General features: G+C 39.5%; 1 protein-coding gene across 2 annotated transcripts in view; it reads right to left on the reverse strand.

The window, feature by feature from the left end:
* Positions 1–19,366, reverse strand: part of PREP (prolyl endopeptidase) — a 171,819-nt gene that overhangs the window by 75,362 nt on the left and 77,091 nt on the right. For both annotated transcript variants that reach the window (XM_079939836.1, XM_079939837.1), the window contains one exon: positions 9,710–9,815. In XM_079939836.1, coding sequence (XP_079795962.1) covers positions 9,710–9,815 — 106 coding nt within the window. The remainder of the gene's footprint in view (positions 1–9,709; positions 9,816–19,366) is intronic.

Raw genomic sequence — 19,366 nt, forward strand, 5'->3', positions numbered from 1 at the left:
TAAATAACCCAGCTCCAAAGAGCACCAAAACAATAAAAAAGTTTGTGGCCATTATCTGCCACCAATTTCTGAAGCATTAACTTTAGTCATAAATACACACAAGTCATATATTCATGCAGACTTAGGAATGTGGCTGGATTTTTACAAATCCATTAAAATCTGAAAAGCTGTTCAAAGTACAGGCTCACAGGGCAGCATATTTAAAATGAGGACTCATGAAATCCCTTGGCTCTCTGGAAACCTTTGCTCCTCAGGCTTTGGCCACAAGATAATTTAACAGAAAAGGTATTCCAGTTGAACAATGGGGCTCATTCAGTTTTGCTATTCACACGTTAAAACACTGTTGATTTAATGGGAAATAGGAAAGGTACTTCAAAAAAAGAGATGTGGCTAGACTCTCCAACCATCTCACTTTTTGCCCACTTTTTCTGAGGTCTTTTTGTCTGGAAGTGGTATTCTTCCCTCTGAAGCCAACAGAATTCGATTCCCAAACTTCTCCACATTCAAGTTAAAATTACTTTTTTTTTTTTTTTGCGGTACGTGGGCCTCTCACTGTTGTGGCCTCTCCTGTTGAGGAGGCTCAGTGGCCATAGCTCACGGACCCAGCCGCTCCGCAGCATGTGGGATCTTCCCAGACCGGGGCACGAACTCATGTCCACTGCATCGGCAGGACTCTCAACCACTGCGCCACCAGGGAAGCCCTAAAATTACTTTTTATAAACCTGCTTCTTGGTGGGGGAATAATCTGTTTACTGAGTGAAGGTGAGCTTAACATAAGTAATCTAAAGCTTTCCACAGAGCAAAGTCGTGACTTGTATTGCTTTCTTTGAAAATCAATGGTATTAACTACATCGCCTAGAAAACGTTTTGTAAGCTCTCTTGTGATAGGAGCTAAAAAGCGCGCTTACATTTGACAAAACAGAGGGTCTGGCCTCTAACAACAGGAACTGATGCATGCACAGCTCATGCTCTAGGGCTGAGGAGAGCAGAAGTCTGCTGTCCTCTCCGGCCTGATGCCTCCATTCTGTCACAACTGCCACATGGTGACGGTTAGAGCATGGGCGTGGAATTCAACTGACCTGGGTCTGAATCTTACAATGGCATCAGGAAAGCTAACTGGCCTCACCAGCCTCAGCTTCCTTGGGATAACAACATGTGCTCCTCAGAGGTTGTTAAGAAGACAGTGAAATATCGACACGCATGGCTCAGAACCTGGCACACGGGAAATGCTACATAAACAATACGAACTACCATCCCAAATAACCCCAGCGTTCTTCAAGTGACAAAAATAAGCTGCACGTGGCTTCTGAACAGCACTGTTTGCTAACGGCGAACTAATCAAATCTAGTTTCCATCTCTCAGGGCACATAGCCATTTTCCTAGAAAAAGCCTTTATAATCACTAACTTAAAAATTAGTAAAATTATTACTTTTATCACTAGTACTTCATATTTTACTTCAAAATTCATGTTTTGCTTATTTTTATACTGTCTCTCGACGTTCCAATTCTTTTGGGTTGTTGGCATTCCGTCTCTGAAACACAGACTTATTTTCTAATAATTCCCTGCCTTTCACAGAAGCCCTCCTCCCCTGTTGGTCTGACTTTTAACACCCCGATGACTTTGCTAAACTTTAGACAACTCATCTGTTTCAAGCTTCTGGAATGTTTATCTCCTCCTTTCCTCTCCATCTCCAAAAGATGTCCAGCCCCACCAGGCATGAACATGGGAGTCAAAATTGTCCCAGCTACCTAGAAACAAGAGGTCGTCTGCCTCGTAATGCCAGAGATGGCTGCGTGAACAATTTAAGTGTCTGATAAACACTGAGCTTCCTTTTGTAGTTCTATGTTAGCATGTAGGGTAGATTGATTTCTCATGCAGGAGAAAGCCAGTTTTCTTTAAAGACATGAAAGCATTAAAATGAACACATGGTGAGTGCTGAAAATGATCAAACTTTCAGCAAAAAAGGAAAAAGCTGAGAGACAGGTTAGTGAAAGTCTGGGTGAGGTATAGGATATACTGCTATTTCCTTACAAAAATCAGTATGTCAGCATCACCCATCTTTTCCCCCTAAACCCTTCATAAATGCTGTGACATGAGCAAAGACCATTTCAGGTCCGTTTTAAGGATAGCTGCACTGAAAAAGAAGGGTGTTAAATTACCAACAACAAGGATTTTAGACATTTATAGTTCTTTGCACCTAACAGTTACTTCCTACGGATTCTATTTAAAAACCTCTGATATAGTTGTACGTTAATTCAGAATAGGGCCACATGGTCAGTGTCTCTTGCTGCTGACTATCCTATAAAATAGAGAATAAAGTATCTGACCTTCTACAGAAAAATGAAAGAACCCAAAAGAAAAGAGAACGAACAAAAGAGACAACAGAGGGACTTTCACGGTGGTCCAGTGGTTAAGAATCCGCCTACCAGTGCAGGGGAGGCAGGTTCAATCCCTGGTCAGGGAACTAAGATCCCACATGCTGCGGGGCAACTGAACCTGCGTGCCGCAACTACTGAGCCTGTGTGCCACAACTAGAGAGAAGCCCGTGTGCTGAAACAAAAGATCCCGCATGCCGCAATGAAAATCCCATGTGCCTCAACTAAGACCTGATGCAGCCAAATAAATAAATAAATAAATAATTTTTAAAAAGACAGACAACAGAGAGAAGTGAGTCTAGAGTTTCCAAACTCCAGAGAGGTCCTAACTCTGAGCCTGGGCATGTATGCTTGACGACAGCACAACTGATAAGACCTGATGCTGTGCACTGGCCGTCTCATGGCCTCTGTCCAGCCGACGGGGAGCACACACCCGGCGGGGGGGGGGGGATGGGCTGTCATCACTGCCATCACCCAACACAGCGCCTGGCACAAAGTGGGCACCAATTAATGTCTGCTTCATGACTAAATATAACATTCACACAATCCTACATTTCAGACTGAACCTTACATACACTTCTTGATAATGTAAAGACAACAGAAGTAACCAAATTTAAAAGAAGTTAGTAGTGTCTTCCACTTTTCCAATAAGAATAGTTAGAAATTAATACACTAAATTAAATATGTGTAAGTGTTGAAAACCATCTTTTATATTTTTAGGGTATAAAATTAACTTTTCTTTCTTTTCATTTTTTTAAAATGAAACTTTATTAGGTGCATTGATTTGGAATTCAGAAACTTTTAAATTGTAGCTCTTCCTCAAAGTATTTATTTATTTATTTATTTAATATATATATATTTTTGGGCTGCGCTGTGTAGCATGTGGGATCTCAGTTCCTTGACCCACGCCCCCTGCATTAGAAGTATGGAGTGTTAACCACTGGACCACCAGGAAGTCCCTAAATTAAGTTTTCATTAAAAATTTTAGAAGCCCACATATTGGAGTGAAAACAGACAACTCTGAGGCCTGATATTTAACTGTATCGTAAAAAATACGTGAAAATTTCTTCTAAATTTAGTCTACGTGAAGCAACTCTATGTATTCAAAATATTTATAAGAAATTTAGGAAACAAAGTGTGTATGTATGTGTGTGTGTGTGTGTGTGTGTGTGTGTGTGTGTGTGTATATATATATCTCTCAAAAGAAATAGTCTTGATTTAGAAAGGTACAGAAAATATAACTAAGAAAATCCAGACAAAATCATTTTCTTGCAAGGTTCAGGATGATTAATTTCAACTACTCTGCATGCATGAATCACATTAAGAATCACAGGAGTCAAGACACAGCTGTCTTTTCCATTGCAGAACTCATAAAATGTCATGCCTCCCCGGTGTCCTAAGTGATACCTTGATACCTTTTTACTTTCAATTTTAAATAAGAGAAGCAGAAATCTTCTGCTCATGTAATACACAGGACTGGAGAAACGTGGTCTGTACTTTTTGATTGTTCTCAGGGTTAAATAAAGGACAAAAGTTTAATTTAAAACAGCGTGGAGGCCAGAAGGGTAAAGATTCAAAATACAAGTAAATTAACAGTTACAGATGGAGGACGGCTTCTCAAGCAGGGCCACCTGAGCACGGGATCCTCAAGGGGTGAGGGAAGTTGCTGGAGACAAGCTGGTGCCCACTTACTATGAGTCTGTGTTAAAGAAAAGTTACTCTGACACCTGTAAAAAGGTAAAGAAGACTTTATTCAGGACTATTGTGATAGGTGTCAAGACTACTGCAATTAGGGACAGACGTCAGGCTGAACTCAAACACAGAAAAGACGGCTGGAGATTTATAGCCAATGTGCAGAATGAGGGGACTGGTGATCAAAATTTACTAAGAGAAGATACCAGGGTAGGGGGATTCTTGTTGAAGGCAGGTCAAGCATGTGGGGAATGGACAGGGGAATGAGGAATTCGATCAGATATCAGGGGTAAGGGACTGTCTTTAAACTGACTTAGCAGGATTCTCACAACAACTGGGCTATGTAGGCCAAGCAAGGAGGGTGGGGGGCAAGGAACTAAGGCTGAGACCTAATTGAGAAGAGGCTCAGAGGAGCCTGACTAAAGTCTGGTCAAGGAGAGAATCTTTGCTGTCATCAGGCACTGTTCTAGGCGCTGGGGACTCCAAGAAGAGCAAGACAGACAAGATCCCTGATCTCATGCAGCTCAAAAATACTCACACGGTGTTTTTATATGGAGAGAAAAAGAAATCAGAATAGGGGAAAGGGGAAGAAGGGCCAACTACAGAGGGAAAAGTATCAACCAAAAGCATGAGGAAGCATGGTAACTTCTAGGGCACAAGTCCCTCTTCTCCCAGAGAAAGCCGATAGTGACTTGGAACACGTCTCTGGCAGCCAGCGCAAAAGAGGGTGTGATATTCTTTGGAGGGGGCCTGCTTAGCCGTTTTGAACACGTGGAAAATTATGCAGATTTCTAATGCCCAGATCATGGGCCTAGTGCCATTTCCATACAGTGGCGAGTGAAGTGAGTCAGGGGAGTTACCTGTTCAGACAGGTAAGGACAGGAGCAGCTACAGGAACTGCAGTTCCTGTGGAAAGGCTACGGCCCATTGTTTGCAAGAAATGTGTTCGTATTACTACTAAGTAAAAATACCGCAAATGTAAATGGCAGAAATGAGGTTCTCCGAAGAGAGGCAAAGGGTAACAGGAGAGAGATTAAGCTCACAGCAGCACGTAGTAAGAAGGTCAGTCCTTGAACAGAAAATCAAATTGACATGATGAATGTAAATCATAATCAGAGAGAACACGTTTAATTCTCAACATTCTAAGATTTTTTTCCATTCTGTATTTATGTAGTTTTGTTTTCCTTTTACCTTTTTCTATGATATTAAGTAGCCACTGGCCACTTTTTTGCGCTTCTTATTTTAAACTGCACACAGGCAGAAAGGTTTCCTGGGAGACAAAGATGATGGAAATGTTATAAAAGAGCTTAAGTGAAATTATTTAGTTCTCCAGACAGGCAATTTAGTGGTCCCCTAATAAATAAAAAATTAATGTACAGTAAAATACTGATAAATCTCCCTGACTTTAAGGCAAAAATGATTAAAATTATAACAGAAAGACCTGAGGTTATCAAAAGGGATATCAATTTCAGCAATATAACATTAACGATTTTGTAACACTGGATTTAGTTTTCAGTCACCAGCTATTCAGGTTTAACTCACCTACCATTTCAGTTAACTAGCGTATTTAGCATTCAACTTAAATGTTAATTATTCTTCTCCTTAGTTTAAACAGGGAAACAAAAATGGGGGAGCAGTAAGGAAACAGCAAGAAAAAGATCCTAGGTGGCAGTCACAGTCACCAACTGGGCATATGCTCCCTGGAATTCTCAGTTATCAACCTGCAAAATTAAACACATCTCCCACGAGAGGCACACCTCTTCCTGTGTTCTTTGATGTAAGGCCTCTTTTCTGACTATGAATCCGGTTTTACAGAAAACAAATCAAAATCAAGATCTGTGTTTGGAGCCGCTTCGATACTGAAGATAAATTATTTTTAGGGCATCTTCAATCTATTTTAATCCACACCTAAAACCATTGTGTAGTGATTCCAAATATTCCCCTTTCAGTCAAAAAACAAAAGGATAAAGAAGGCATGCTTGAGAGCCCACCGTATGCCAGGAACCCTGCTAGGCCCTTTTCTATGCATTTTCATTATTCCTCACAATTCCTCATGAAGTAGGTATCACTGCCTCATTTGTAGTTGTGGAAATATTAAGAGAAAAGGATAACTTTCCCAAGGTCACCAATTATTTAGAGGTAGAGCTGAGATTAAAATTCACATCTGATTTGAAAGCCTTAAGGTTACTGTCTCAAGGTACTCAACTGTAATTAGTAAGAGCTATTTAAAAAATTTTAATGATTACGATATCCATCTGCTATTTCTCCCGTTATAAACCAAATATACTTAGTGTCTTCAACAGTTAAACTCACACACAGTACTTGTTTTTTTAATCGGTTATAATCATATTATTAACTCATAATGAAGCAGCAATCAATTAAAAAAACAAAAAGACCCAAGATCTCTCTAATCTTGCCCTACACAATTGACTTTTGAACCCATGGATGGAAACTGATTTCCAGTTCATCTTTCTAGTACTGGTCAGTCATTGCAACTGTTGAGAGCTTTCAGAATCCCACGACCACCATTCAAAAGAAGAGCTCCTCTGAGGTTTATGTTACCCACGAGTTTAATACTAATAAAGCAATAATTTAAAAAAGATTACAGGCCCAGCATTACACCCAGAATTTAGCAGCTATCAATGCGAACACTCTCCAAACTGATCCTAACCCATTTGTGTGCAACTCAACAGCTTAAATTCACCTACCTTACTCACTTAAATTCTGCTTTCTTGTCAACAGTATATTATGTATTTTTCTGAATGACACAATGAACTTCACATACTGGTCAGTTTAGTAACCTTCTTATAAAATGACATCAGGTTAGTATCATAAGACTTATTTGCTCTATTGTCTTCCATGTGGTTTTCCACGAGCTCACTGGGATGGTCTTTTTGTTACTTCAACTTATCTAGGCTGATGTCCTGAGTTAATCGATCAAACTTTAATCTAGGTGTTACCGTGAAGGTATTTTATGGATATGATTAAAGACCATAATCAGTTGACTTTAACTAAAGGAGATTACTTAGATAATCTAGGTAGGCCTGAGCCTTCCAGCAGAGCTGAGGCTTCCATGAATAAGAAGAAATTCCACTTGTGGACGGCAGCCTGCCCTTCCTGATGGCCTGCCCTACTGGTTTCAGACTTACTTAGCCAGCCCCATAATCATGTAAGCCAATTCCTTGCAGTAAATCTCTTAATATATATATCCTACAGGTTCTGCTTCTCTGGTTAAACCTTGAAGATACTTTCACAAACCATCAATATTTCACAAACGTAAAACACCCAGAAATACCTTTAGTAAGAAAGATGTAGTTCCTATGCAACTCAGAGATACAGTCCCAAATAAATTCATAGATTTACACATAGCTCTAGTCAAACATGGCTGGATTTTGTTCAGATCATGGCAAAATAATCTTAAAGTTCCTCTGTAAGAATTTTTAAAGAAAGAGAGAAAAGGAGAACAATTTGGACAAGAATAACTGCTAACGTTTACTGAGTGCTTACTCTGTGCTGGGCTCTTCAGCTAAGCTACACAAAACCATCTAAGAACCAGAGAAGACAATGGTCACATAAGCTAAGGAAAGACCAAGTCGGGAAGGGAGGCCAGGACCTGGCTTATGTGGTAAATAATGCCTTCCAATCTGAATGCATCACAGCCAGTGGGTTTCTTGAGGTACTTGTGAGGAGCGGCGGATTCTGCGTCCTCTTATCCCACCATCTGGACTCCTCCCCGGCCACTAGCACTTCTTAGATGCTTCCCTGTTTTTCTCTCATGCACCTCTAGTGCACCGGTGCACCTCTGTACTGCCTTCCTCCTGGAATCCCAATCTCTGGGTATCACACCCTCTTCTCTAATTCCTCACGAGTGCTGAAAAAGTGTTGGGGGGGGGGGAGAGGTAGTGGAAAAAAAAAAGGTAAGGACGAAGAGGTGAGGGAGAAAACAGAGGCGCCAGCACTTGCTAAGTCTCATTCAAAGTAATACCATCTATTATTAAAGTGGACAGAGCAATAGCAGTTCAGTATATATACGTGGATGAAACTGTTTAATTTCCTCCAGCTGCAGAGAAGATAATTTGTGCACCTTTTAAAAACTAGCTTACCTAATAATTTAAAGATATAATGAAGTAATAAAGACAAAATGAAAGCGGCACTCTCTGGAGGAAGAACACTGTAACTGGAGAAAGGCCAAGTCCCTTCCACCATCCCAGATCCACAGAGGAACACTGGGCAGGACAGCAGCACAGTAACTGCTGTTCGCTTTTTCAGATTTGACCTTCCATGCTCAGCTCTATGCAGACCTAGACTTGCAACTCAAGTGAGCGATTCTCGGGCGGTGGTGTGCTCCTCTCAGAGAATGTGAAAACTGATGCGGTGGATCCAATTTTCTTGAGATCAAAATGGGTGTATCTTTTTTTTTTTCGAAACAGAAAAAAAAAATGTAGCTTTATTCAATGGATATATATTTAATATTAGAAGAGAGATGCCTTCATCCTGCTGTATGTGTGAATGGTGCTCTGTAACAGCTAAGAATGTTAGGATACAGACCTTGCTCAGAGAAGTTTAAAAATGACCCAGTGTCCAATCAATAATAAAAAAAAGGTAGGGCTTCCCTGGTGGCACAGTGGTTGAGAGTCCGCCTGCCAACGCAGGGGACACGGGTTCGTGCCCCGGTCCAGGAGGATCCCACATGCTTGCGGAGTGGCTGGGCCCGTGAGCCATGGCCGCTGAGCCTGCGTGTCCGGAGCCTGTGCTCCGCAACGGGAGAGGCCACAACAGTGAGAGGCCCGCGTACCGCAAAAAAAAAAAAAAAAAAAAAAGGTATATATTTTCTGATCATAATGTAATATACATTAGATACTAATAATGAGGTAATCTAATCAACAACTAGAAATGTGCTCAATATTGTATATTTTGAAAATTTGTCTCAACTGTCTCTAAAATATATTTATTTTACATTAAGCAGACCATGGGGTAATTGTATCCTTGTCTGAGTGTTAGTGTATCCCTGAGAGAGTTTTGGGGTCTGAGAATTTTCAGCATAGTAAATAGTGCAGCTGAAAAGCTTTAATGCTTGATGATGGTGCTAGTATGATAATAAATGTTGGAAGAAAACAACATTTAAGATGAGCCACGTCTAGAACTTGTAACTGGCTGGTCCTATGCTTACTATCTTGATACATAGGGTTTCAGGAAGCAAAATCAGGCTGACATTGTACGTGTGTTCAGTACTGAGCAGTTGTCCTGTGATCATCTTTTAACCCAATAAATTGTCACTGGTGTCCTCTTTCCTGTGACAGTTTGCACCATTACATCTAGACAGTGATAATGCTTTACAGACCAAAGGGTCAGTTTCCCCCAAACGCTCTTTATGTGCAATGTGGACAGGAAACTTTCACACTCATAAGCATGCAAACAATATGGTTAGCCTCAATCTACAGAGAAAATGCTAAAGCCAACGAAGAGCTTCGTTCAATTTCTTTTCATTTTAAGGAATAATATCGAAAGAAAAAAATCATACGAACTGAGATGACGTGGTTAAATGGAAGAAGGTTTCTTGGGAAATCGATTAGAAGACCAACATAATGGCTTTTTAATGGAGCTTCCTGGAGTAATCATCCGTGTTTGAAAGACAGCTTACCGGTGATGCCACTGGGTTCCCGCTGGAGGTCACAATACCAGAGTCGGTTTACGGGATCACACCCCTCCCTTATCGACAACAAGACGTAGCGACCGTCGTCAGATAACTATGAAGGAAACAAAAACAGCACACGGGGCTGATTAGAATATATTTTTTTGTGAGAACACTGGTAAATATTAAGTAAAAAATAAAGGTTCACCGCAAATGCAGTATCTTTACCCCAAACAGTTGGACTGGATAAGAAAGTTATCAGAAGAAAAGGTGAACATCAATTTTTTAACTTATTTCACTGTGAATCACAGTTTATTTTAACAAAACACAGTGAAATATTTAAGTTGAAAATATTTATATATAACTGAATGTCATGACTCAGTGTGACTTTTATTTAAAGTCTATTCTTTATGGTCAATAATACTGTGATAATTCTGTATGGTGACAGACGGTTACTGGACTTGTCACGGTGATCGTTTGTAACGTATCTGTTGGATAGCTACGTTGTACATCTGAAACTAACACAATATTCTATGTCAGTTACACTTAAATTTTTTTAAAGTTAAAAAAAATAAAGTCTATTCTTTAACTGAAAAATACACGCAATCTGTCGTTTTGAATATAAATGTCCCTGAATTTGAAATTTTGTCACAGGTTACACGTTTTAAAAGCTGTTCTAAATGAGTAAGAATTAGCAAAATGGGCGCAGATGCACAAACGTTCATTTGTGGTTTATACTGGTCACATTAGCAAGTTTCTACTGAACAACTAAACAACTTTTGATGCGTATCTTTAGTCCCCTATATATCACAAGGCGGCAGAGATAAAAGACCTGTGCTTCAGTGGATTTCTTTTAAAATATTAAACAGCAGAACCTTAGGTAGCAAAAAGAATCTTGATAAAAAACGAATGCAACAAATAATACATTACGGTTTTGAGTTGTCAAAATTGATATAAGTAGTATCAGACTATATACATCCTTTTGCAACTTTTTTCATTCAATATAATTTAAAAAATTAATCCATGTTGATACGTGTATATTTGCTTCACTTATTTTAACTGCTGTAAAATATTCCAATCTAGGAATACATCACAACTAATTGATCCATTTTCCTACCACATAATTAGATTATTTCCATTTTCTTCCTTTGTGATTTTTGTCCTTATTATAAGCAATACTTTAAAAAATTTCTGAACATGTTTATCGTGGCCTCATATACATGTTTCCTGGGGAACATAACTACAAGTAAAACTGCTCAGTGGTATGATATGCACATAGTCAACTTTACTAGATGTTGCCAAATTATTTTCCTAACTGGTTGTATTGACTTACACTCACATATCTGTCCTGTTTTCCACATCCTACTCTGAAGGTGAATTTTATGTGTCATCTTGGCTAGGCCACAGGACCTATATATTTGGTTTATTCTAGATGTTTCTGTGAAGGTGTTTTTTTTTGGACGAGGTTAACGTTTAAATTGGTGGACTTTGAGTAAAGCTGACTACTCTTCATAATGTGGGTCAATCTCAACCAATCAGTTGAAGGCCTTCATAGAAAATGACGGACCTCCCCTGGCCAGAAGGAATTCTGCCAGCAGATGGCCCTTGGACTCAAGCTGAAACTCCTCCCTGGGTTTCCAGCCTGTCAGCCTACCCTGTAGATTTTGGAAGTGTCAAGCCCCTACAATCATGTTAGCCAATTCCTTTAAACAAGTTTCTCTCTCTCTATGTATATTATACATACATATATTCCATTGGTTCTGTTTCTCTGGAGAACCCTGACGAATGCACTTACCAACAACTGCTATTCCTTCATTTATTCATTCGATAAATAGCTGCTAAGCAGCTAATATGTGCAAGACATTTTCCTAGATGCTAAAGATAAATCAGTGAATAAATCAAGGGGGAAAAGTTACACCCTAGTGGAGGAGACATGTCCATAAATATGGAGTAACGTAGTCTATTATAAAATGCTAAATGCCGTACAGAACATGAACAGGTCTGGGTAAGGGAGGCAGGATGTGTGGGGAGGGACTGCAGTTTTAAATATGGCAGTCAAGGAAGGCTTCATAAGAAGGTGTCTTGCCAACTGATGGGAACATGCTGTATAGCACAGGGAACTCTACCTAAATGGGAGGGAGTCCAAAAGGGAGGGGATATCTGTATGTGTATGGCTGATACATTTTGTTGCGCAGGGGAGGTCAATACAACATTGTAAAGCAACCATACTCCAATAAAAACTTAAAAAAAAAAAGGTGTCTTTCCACTGTCTTCTGACTTGCATTGTTTCAGATGAGAAGTCATTCATGTTTTTCTCCCTATGTACAATGTAATGTGTTTTCCTACCTGGCTGCTTTTAAATTTTTCTTATTATCTTTGGTCTTCTATGAATTGATTACAATGGGCTTTGCTGTAGTAGCCTCTTTCAGATTTGTTGAGCTTCTTGAATCTGTAGGTTTGTCTGTTTTACCGAATTCATAACATTTTTGGCTGTTTTTCTCCTCGTATGATTTGTGTGTCCCCTCAGGCCTACCCTAGGACTTCAAATACATAAAGTTAGATCACTTAGTATTGTTCTACAGTTCGGTGAGACTGTGTTCATTTTTGTTTCAGTTTTTTTCTGTGGCTTAGTTTCAACTTGCTGTCTTCAAATTCAGGTCTTTTCTTTTATAGTACCTAAACTGCTATTAAACACATGCAGAGAATTTTTCGATTCAGATAGTTTATTTTTCACCTCCAGAAGAATATTTGGTTATTTTTATGTTTCCTATTTCTTTGTTCATTTATAATTCGTTAACATTTCCTAAAATCCTTTAAAAATTATTTTTATAATTGCTTTCAAAAAGTCTATGTCTGCTAATTGTACTACCTGTAATTTCTAGATCTGTTTTATTGACTAGTTTTTCTCCTGGTTATAAGTCACATTTTCCTGCTTCTTTACATATTGAGGACTTTTGGGTTTGCTATTTTTTTTTTTTTGGTCTTTCTTTAAACTGTTTTGAGGCAGTTAATTTGGTGGATCAGCATGGTCCATCTAAGATTTATTTTCAAACTTTGCTGGGGAAGGTCTACGGCGCTCCTGCAAAGGCATGGGTGGCCCTTCTGGGGTCTCTGCTGAATACCCTGGGTGTTCACAAGGCCTTTCTACTTTAACGGTTAGAATGTGAAGGTCTCCCAGACTTGTTAAACCTCTGGTAGTTAACAGCTTGCCAGTCGCTGCTGGTTGTTCTCAGCTTGAATCATGGAGCCTCATCCTAGGCACGCACTGCTCAATGGTCAGCCTAAGATGCAGGGGAATGCCAAGAAGATTTCTGGGACCCTTAGGGGGTGGTTCCCCCTTCGGGCACTGTGCCTGCAAATTCCAGTGGCTTCAGTCTTCCTGAATTCCAATCTCTGGAGCCTTAGTTCAGTGAGACTGTAATATTCTGGGGGCTCCTCCTTGTGCCAGAGTTCAGAAAATTCCTCCAGGCAGAAAGCTGGGGCAATCATATGACATCGCTTTCATGCATCACAGTCGTATGACATCTGCAGACCAATATCTGCAAACGGACGCTCTGTCTCCTTTGGATAGTTTTCTAGCTGTTTACGGCAGGAGGGTTAGTCCAGTATCAGTTACACATCATGGCCAGAAGCAAAAACTTGTCATTATACTTTTATTTGTTTAACTCATTTTTAATTCTTTATTGGATAATTACAATTTTAGGGTATAGTATTATGTGTGTTTAAAATACAGAGATGTAAGAATTAAGAATGTAATATAAAACTAATTAAAATATAATATTTATGATTAATAAAAAACATAACAACGATATAGTTTCTTTTGTCATATTACATAGTAGGCTATTTTTAGGGTTTTACTTACTAGCAGCATCAAGTTTTTAGGCTTGGAGGAATTAGATTTCAGCTCTTCAGAAATGCCCATCCACTTTCTATCAGCAGATTTGTTTTGGTAAACCAGCTGTCTGTCAATCGGGCTCTCTGCATTGGTAAATTCGTCACAATAGCTGTGTGTGTCTACAACATCCAATATGTTTAAGAACTTGGCAGCACACTGGATGTGAAACATCTCTTTCTCAGAACAATTATTTTAAAGCACAGAGGTAATTTGTATTTGTGAAATAGAAGTGGGATTCCAACTAAGTACAGTTTTATAAAAGATTCTAGAAAAGTCCCGTTTAATTTGGCTGTTCTTTTTTTTTTTTTTTTTTTTTTTTTTTTTTGCAGTACGCGGGCCTCTCACTGTTGTGGCCTCTCTCGCTGCGGAGCACAGGCTCCGGAGGCGCAGGCTCAGCGGCCATGACTCACGGGCCCAGGCGCTCCGCGGCATGTGGGATCTTCCCGGACCGGGGCACGAACCCGTGTCCCCTGCATCGGCAGGCGGACTCTCAACCACTGCGCCACCAGGGAAGCCCTGGCTGTTCTTTCTTGGTGACATTTTTTCTGAGTTCTGAAGTTGTCTCCTTTCCAAAAAATGAATATTTTGCTGTATGAGTTCTGGTCACAAACTACACATGACACTGAACTACTCAGGTGCACTCTCTTCATCTCTTTCCAGGCTTCTTCTAGTCTTTTCAAAGAGTGTCAAATGGTTTTGGAGAAACTGCATATACATTTATGATTTTCATGTATTATTTTCTCCATTCTCATTCTCAATGTATTTCCGAAAATTACCTATCATTACATTTTAAGTGGGTTTCTTAAAAATGAACATCTGGCTTGACGGAGTTTAAAAATTCAGTCTAAGAATCCATATTTCGTCTTTATTAATTGTTACTGCTTCCACATCTTAATTTTGAACATTCTAGTCACCTTGCTTTTCCCTTCTCCTTTTCTCTTTACACTGTATTAATATAAATTTCTTTATAAACTTTTTCCCTTCATTGACTGCACTGGGAGTTATATACTCTATTTCTAGTCTTTTATACATTTTCCTTAAGCTGTTCATATACATAGCTAATAAACCAGTGTCTAGAAATTCAGTTCCACCTCATTTTTAAACCATCCTATACTAAGAATATCATTAGCAAACTCACAATTATAACTTTATTAAATGTAATGGAAAGCAGCCTCATTAATAATACTTCATACTTTTGTTCTTTTGTCCTTTAAATAAAGACAGACTCTTTATAGCTTAGTGCTTAGAGTCATGCTACATCAATCATAAATGATAGCTAATTCAGTTGCAGTGATTCAGCCAACAGAATGATAGGGCAGTAAAACACTGCAAGAACCACACCAAACCTTCGATGACAGCTGTCTCAAGCACATCTAATGAGTTTTTCTCAGTATTTCTGCCTGCACCAAATGGTTGCAGCAGTTTATATTTAATCTAAGGCAGGAAGTCCCAAGGGACTTGCTGTTGGGATGCCAATTAAGTCAGTCTTCTTCTCTGTAACGCTCTTCATCACAACCCAGAGATATTCCATAGCCACTGGACAAATCTGCTGAACGGCAAACAACTCTGAACTTCAAATGCTCAAGGTCTCAAATTCCAAAATCATTTATAAGTCACCGTTGCCCTAAAATATATAGTTGAGAAATACACCTTTGTCCACTAAAATTTAATCAGTAACAATGTATATTCAACCACGGCCTCACATTCAGACTATTTCAAGACAATTTAAGAAATGAATTTTGGGAATCACTGGGAGGGGAAGACAAAAATAATGTTGATGATGAGGAGACTTAAATCTCAACAGAAGAAAGTGACTTTCCTGAAATCCAGATAAAAGGAAGATAGAAAAGCAGGAGAGCCAAGGGTCCCTTCAGGCCTCATGAACAGTATAAATTCCAGTTCACAAAACACTGTTTTTCTTTAAACAATAAGACATAGGCTAGAAAAACCATGTTCTCTAGAAGCAATTAATCTCATTCAAAAGCACTGACTTTTCACAACAGGGTTGCAATAATGCTAGACTGACCAATTATGAAATTTGTAATTCTTAAATCACAGCTTCCTTTTACTTTATGTCTATATTAAACAAATCTTCCTTAAGTCAAAATGATTTTATTTCATGGAATCTCCCTTTTATGTAAATAAATATTAATTAACAAAAACAAAATTCTAAGAACTACTGTAAATAAAATATTGACATTTGCTGATTTAAGTCCATTGATTGCATTTCAAACAATACCAACAGGATGAAAGTTAAAACTCTTTACCATTCTTCCTACTGACAATTTTTTAAAAAAGTATTTCCCTTTAGACACAAATTACTTTGACAATCTAATTGTGTGAAGCCATTTGCTGAATTACATTTAGAATACTGCTTAAATATCTTTAGAAACTGTTAATTAAGGGAGACAGGAATAACATCTGCATTGATAAAAGTATCTGGAAAGAGAAAAAATTCCAATGTACAAAGAATGTGGTATTCACAGACAGGCTACATAACATTTGGAAATCTGCTGGTACTTAGCTATTCATTATCCATAACCAGATAAAAAAACAAAGCCAAAAGTCATCCTCCCTTGCTCCTGGGGTAGATGAAGTTGGAGATAAAACTGTCACAAAAGGTGGCTGGTGTTAAACAGGAGAATCTGCCGCCAGCCAGCTTTCCATCTCCTTCACCAGAGACACAATTTAACATGTGCCACCAAACACAGCCGTCCACTATCTGGGGAGTCAGAGCTGAGACTGTTTATTCGACCAACATTTACTGAGAATCTGCTGCAGCTGAACCAGGTTCCGGAACACACAGATCAACAGGACAGGGCATTCAAGACCTTATGCTGAGGTGGGAGAGTTAGACACTCAGACACACACACGAAGTTATACTGTAAACATTCATAGTGAGAAATACAAAGAATTGACGCGAGTGCCAGAGAGGAGCATCTAACAGGGAAGCGAGTTGGGAGGAAGAGTGAGATCTGAGAAGGCTCTTCCCTGGCGGCTCAGAGGTTCACACTCCGCGCTTCCACTGCAGGGGGCGTGGGTTGGATCCCTGGTTGGGGGACTAGGATCCTGCGTGCTGTCCTGCACAGCCAAAATAAATAACTAAATTTAAAAAAATTCATTTGAGAAGGCTCTTGGGAATGGATGGTCCCTAACTGATTTTTAAAAGGGAAGCAGAATTCCTCTAAAAGTGATTGCTTGACTCTTTCCATTCTTATAGCTGCTATGCTGGCTTAGGTATCTGGTTCAGAGGGCCATGTCTAACACACACTCAAGCTACACAGACTCTCATTCTCAAGTATACATCTCACCGACAAGACAGCGCGAGTAGCGGACACTGGGGTCTGCTGAAGCGCGCGCTCCCCCAGCTGCCGGGCACCGGGAGCAGGCAGCTCTCAGCTGAGCACCTTGGGGCCTTGCCCTCCCCGGTAAAGAGAGCCACCCCTCCCAAGGTCACACATTCTTTTTGGTTCATCCCACGTGCAATGACTGATTAATGCATAAAGGTATAAAGGCCCAGGCCCCTCACCCCTAGTTAGGAAAAGGTTGAAGGGCTAACCCAGCTCAAGAGCTCCCTGGAGGACCGGCTGAGGCCCTTGTCATGATTTCATTCAACTTGTCCCCCTTCTGCCTTCTCTCCCCAGCACAGGCGAAGGTTTTGAAAGCGCCCCCGTTGAACTTCTGGAGGCTGCTCCCCAGGGAACCTGACCTGTGACGGCATGCAAGGCATCATGTCACCTGGTTTCTCATCCTAGCATATTTTACGCTAACTGAAGGAAACCTTTTTAAGTGGTGGTTTCTAGTTTTGAAGAGGGGCACCCAAAAACTGCTGCCATGTGCATTTACAGTTATCAAAAGGTAGGGCATAAGGTATGGGGTTATCAGACTTCATACTTTCATTAAAGAAGCCACATTAGTTGACTGAGAAATTTTACCTGTGCGTATTGTGGTATTAAGCCTCCCTGGGACAGTAATATTTACCAGGGAAACCTTTGACAGACATCATGCAAACTATTCGACTTCGACAGTGTATATATTTTATACTTTATTCTGTTAAGATTCACATGTGCTGTTCCAACACACACATGACTCAGCACGTTCAGGAATATAACCCTCACAAACCCAGAAACCATCAAACACGAAATTTAGAGATAAGAAGCAACCAGAGCAAACCTCTGGGGAATCTACTCCCAAATAATATGTTTTTATGAAATTTCTTCTGTTAATGCCTCATGTAGGTGTGACCGTGAACCATTCAGACCAGAGTCTGGGTCCAGCTGCACCGTGTTCACAAGAGGTCACTGGCTCCACCATCAGCTCATTGGAGGCTTTTTAAAAAAATATGAATGGACAAATAAGTGTGAAATAGAACATATGTTCTATGTTGACAGAACATAAATAATAAATATGTTGATAACAGTAATTTCTCTAGAGAATGGGATCTTTGTATGTTATTCTATTTATTATTTTTTAAATTTAATTTATTTATTTATTATTATGATTATTATTTTTTGGCTGCGTTGGGTCTTTGTTGCTGCACTCGGGCTTTCTCTAGTTGCGGTGAGCAGGGGCTACTCTTCATTGCAGTGTGCAGGCTTCTCATTGCGGTGGCTTCTCTTGTGGAGCACAGGCTCTAGGCTCACGGGCTTCAGGAGTTGTGGCACATGGGCTCAGGAGTTGTGGCTCACGGGCTCTAGAGCGCAGGCTCAGTAGTTGTGGCGCACAGGCTTAGTTGCCCTGCGGCATGTGGGATCTTCCCGGACCAGGGCTTGAACCCATGTCCCCTGCATTGGCAGGTGGATTCTTAACCACTGCGCCACCAGGGAAGTCCCTTGTATGTTATTTTAAACAATAAATGTATTTATTATTACTAGCATAAAAATTTTAAAGTAGATGAATCTGGCCATTTTTAGTCTCAACACTACCTAGTAAAAACAGCTGGGCTTTCCAGCTGACCTGAATAAGCTAGCTTTTCTTCATGCATCTCATATTGAGAAAATTAACAGAAGATCACTTTATTAAAGTTTTAAATTCTCAACCATTTAACTATCTAAAAAGTTGACTTTCAAAACGTTGCGACCCATAACTAATATTTACATATACATAGAATACGTGGACTTTCATCAAACTTATCCTTTTCAAAAGAAAAGCTCATAAGCTGTTTTATGCTAGAGCTACTAGACTCCATGGTTACACGGTCTTGTGTTAACAACCAAAGCTTCACGAACATGAAATTTCTTTAATATATATAATTTTTTCCACTTAGAATCCAACAAGAAGAGGGTGGATAAAGTCTCTTCGTAATTTGAAAGTACATGCACTTCTTCAAATCGAGGAAACTACTTTCTTTTATATATTATGACAATATAATTCATTGTGTGTATAAAATAGCATACTAAAAAGCAGTGAGACTTAAAGTTGCCTGGGAAATTAACAAAAGGTGTGAAAATGGATTTTAATAGCTTTGAGAGTTAATCATTTTCCTCTCAGAGCAGGAAACTCTTATCAGTTTTATCTCACAGACTCTTGTGGATTCCTTTCATAATAGTTGTGAATCATGACAACATCTCTTTACTAAGTATGTTTCCAAAACATAATCTAGGAAAACTTTTAAACGTCAAACTAATCACCTACAGTGATGGCTTTTCATGGGGCTCATTATGGATTTGTAATAAAAACAGGAGACAGTGTCAGTAGCAGAAGCACGGGATAGTCTAAGCAATACGACGTGCACTGACAAACATTTCTAATAGGTAGTCCTTAAACCAGCT

This window comes from Stenella coeruleoalba (genome assembly GCF_951394435.1).
Source record: "Stenella coeruleoalba genome assembly, chromosome: 12".
Classification (NCBI taxonomy): Eukaryota; Metazoa; Chordata; class Mammalia; order Artiodactyla; family Delphinidae; genus Stenella; species Stenella coeruleoalba.